This window comes from Limulus polyphemus, unplaced genomic scaffold (assembly GCF_000517525.1).
Source record: "Limulus polyphemus unplaced genomic scaffold, Limulus_polyphemus-2.1.2 Scaffold922, whole genome shotgun sequence".
NCBI classification, from domain to species: Eukaryota; Metazoa; Arthropoda; class Merostomata; order Xiphosura; family Limulidae; genus Limulus; species Limulus polyphemus.
In genome coordinates, this window is record NW_013666532.1 from 176720 (window position 1) to 180051 (window position 3332).

The 3332-nt window shown below is 30.9% G+C and overlaps 1 protein-coding gene across 3 annotated transcripts in view; it reads right to left on the bottom strand.

Annotated features, from left to right (window-relative positions):
* Window positions 1-3332, bottom strand: part of LOC106461258 (sentrin-specific protease 6-like) — a 64518-nt gene that overhangs the window by 27574 nt on the left and 33612 nt on the right. For 2 of the 3 annotated variants that reach the window (XM_013921065.2, XM_022388120.1), the window contains one exon: window positions 660-806. In XM_013921065.2, coding sequence (XP_013776519.1) covers window positions 660-806 — 147 coding nt within the window. The remainder of the gene's footprint in view (window positions 1-659; window positions 807-3332) is intronic. The other variant, XM_022388119.1, reaches the window with a different exon arrangement.

A 3332-nucleotide genomic window follows, 5' to 3' on the forward strand; every position in this document is an offset into this window, starting at 1 on the left:
AGGAACTTATTTATAAATAGCAATAATCTATATACATATATAATGTGTTATAACTGTAATGTGAATATTTTACAAAGCACATGTCCACTAAAACACAGCCACATGGATTAAATAACATGAGTGCACATGCGCAGCGCCAGTGCAACTTCTGTAATATGAGTCAGAAATGGCTGAAAGGTCAATATAATAAAAATAATAAATATATATAGACGTACAATGTTATACAATGAAAAAAGCATACTTTATATTTATTTCCTAATTGTTTTATGGTGGTTACGAGGTCAGTCAAATTCGCCAAACCCATACAGAGATACAATAGTGAAAATAACAGATAAAATATGTAGTTTTTTCTAAAAAAAAGTTTGATAATTATTTTCAAATCAAAATTACTTTGCATGTTGGATAGTCAACATTTGAAAAAAAAAAAAAGGCACGAGAAAAACATTACTTAAAACTTATTTAAAAAACCTGATATTTTGGATATGAAAGCCTTATAATGTTTACTAATAATATGCTAAATTTCATGAAAATATGCTAACTGAGCATGAAAAATATAACAAGCACAAAATGATTACGAGGTCGGTCCCTTGGATCGAGCCCGTGCTGAGAGAGGTAACCGAGTTTAACTCTGAACTATCATTAAACATTTGTGAAGTTACCTTGGAGATATGTCTGCATTCAGTATAGTTGCATACTTCCAACTCCTTCCATTAACCAGTTGTTGCTGTTGCTGTCGAGGACCACTGGCTAAAGGATTTACTGGTACTACTCTAAAAAAAAACATTTGTTTGGATGTTTCCACGGAACTAGAGGTGAAGAAAAACAACATTCAACATACACAATTATAAAAGATATTAAAAACCAAGTATTACTATGATATAATAGCATTCCTTCATTGGTGAAATAACATTCACATTGTAATCGATATTAAACTATGATGTATTCAGTCTACAAGGAAAGCAAATGAAAGTTAATATCACAAATCTCAATATCGTAGAAACTTGATAAGTGCAAATAAGCGTGTGTTTTGAAATTGAATTTCCTTTTGGAATATAACCAAATTATTCTCCATTTGTATTCTGTAGCAATTACTTGGATAAAACATTGACATCAAAAGAACAAGTAAAAAGAGAGGAGGCATGTTACAGACAAAATAGCAAACAAGATAACTTTTAAATAAGGAAGTATATCTCAAAAAGAAATGATCATCAAACCATTAAAAACTGGTGCAGCATACAGCATTACATCTATGTTGAGCTAATTGCACGCAACTGGTCATGAAATGGCAGCATAGATTGGTTTTGAATTTCGCACAAAGCTACACGAGGGCTATCTGTGCTAGCTATCCCTAATTTAACAGTGAAAGACAAGAGAAAAAGGGAGCTAGTCATCACCACCCACTGCCAACTTTTGGGCTACTCTTTTACCAACGAATAGTGGGATTGACCGTCACATTACAATGCCCCCATGGCTGAAAGGGCGAGCATGTTTGGTTAGACGGGGATTCGAACACGCAACCCTCAGATTGCGAGTCACGTGCCCTAACCACCTGGATATGCCGGGCCTGGCAGCGTAGAATTCAAATGTTGGTGGGGTATGTAGCTTATAACTATCCAGATATTAACCTTTTCACAACATTGTATAAAATACGTGAGTTCGTAAACACATTTGTACGTGTTAAGTATTTGTACTATAACTTTTAATGTAGTATGTGTATCTTCATAAAATTTGGTAGACTTTTAGTAAACATTACAAGTTTTTGTACCCAAAAAATCAGCTTTTCTAATGAATTATTTCTGCTAAAGATTTGTTTATGAATATATCGAGTCTGTTTCATTACTATTCTGAATGTGAAGTGATTTTTGATGTCATTATTAAAAAAAACTATTCTTCATCCTAAAAAATCTCAAGTATTATTTGTGTAATCTCTAAAACCTCCTAAATACATTTCAAATGTTTGTTTTCAGTAAAACTTTAAAAAAAAAGAAAACAGAAATGAAATAAATCTAAATTACCATTTTTTATTTTTTAGAATAACTTCAAATTGTAACATAAAACAACATCTTTATCTTAAGTAACTTTAAACTCATAACAGTATACATCTATATACATTTAAATGTTATTGTTTTATAGCTCTGTGATTGCCCTTTGAACAACTAACTACTACTATTCATGCCATTATAAGTTGCAAGTCAGTTTGGGAACGTGGAGCCAAATTACATTACCCACGAGCTACTCTGAGTCTGAGCTACTCATGTGCATGCCTCATGAAACATTATATTATTATTATTATTATATAATTTACCTAATCTAACCTTAATTAACCTAGAGAGATCCTTAATTTTACATTTTAGTTACTTTTAAAGAATAAACATGAAAAACAAGAAATAAAGTACTTACACAAATCTTAATTTTTTTTTGCTGTCAACTGTCAATGACACTTAACCCTACTTTTTTTAAACTAATGGTAGTAATGCACTAAATTTTTATTTAGTTAAATAATGCACCAAAGAATATAGAATAATAACAAACAAAAAAACAGAAAATTTTCCTTTGCTATCACAATTTTTCTAGCATTCTAACTATGCAACAAAAACCATTAAAAATTCATCCAAGCTAGTAGTTATTTTTCCCATGGTAACGAAGCTTGTACTAAGTTGTTCAAAAAACAACACATATTTTGATAGATGAAAACCTTAGCTATTTAATGGTTATACATAATATAGAATTAAACATAAGAGAGAACTATTAATAAATCCTAAAAGAGAAGATGTAACAGGTGGGTGTGGCAAGAAGGGTCTGATTGTGTATACGATGGCTCTGTAACCAAATAAAATTGAAAGCTATAAAAATTATGGTTTGTCTGAGCAATGACAATTCTATGCTAAGTAATTTTATGTTACATTACATACTTATTGGAGAGGTGATGAATAAAACAGAGAAGAGGGGATGCCTAGAGAAAATATATCACATTTCTCACACTAGAGGAAATTCAGGATTTTTTTAAATATTACCTTATAAAATTAAGAACTTAAAACTTATATACTATTAAAACATGGATTATTAGCTATGATTTTATGCTATACTAATTAGTATATCGTAAACAAAAAGTAGTTTAATAACATTTTGAAAATAACTCACTAAAAGACCATGACATGCACAGTCATCACGAAAGGGTTAAATGGAGGTTCTAATTACTGACTTTACTTGTCACAAGACTACCCTTTATGAAGCCAAAGTTACTTAGTGAAGCAAACCCATGGGAAACAAAACATTCTATAAAACTGAACCAATTCTCCTTGGTAGTTAAAGCCTTTGAAGCTCAAAGGGTG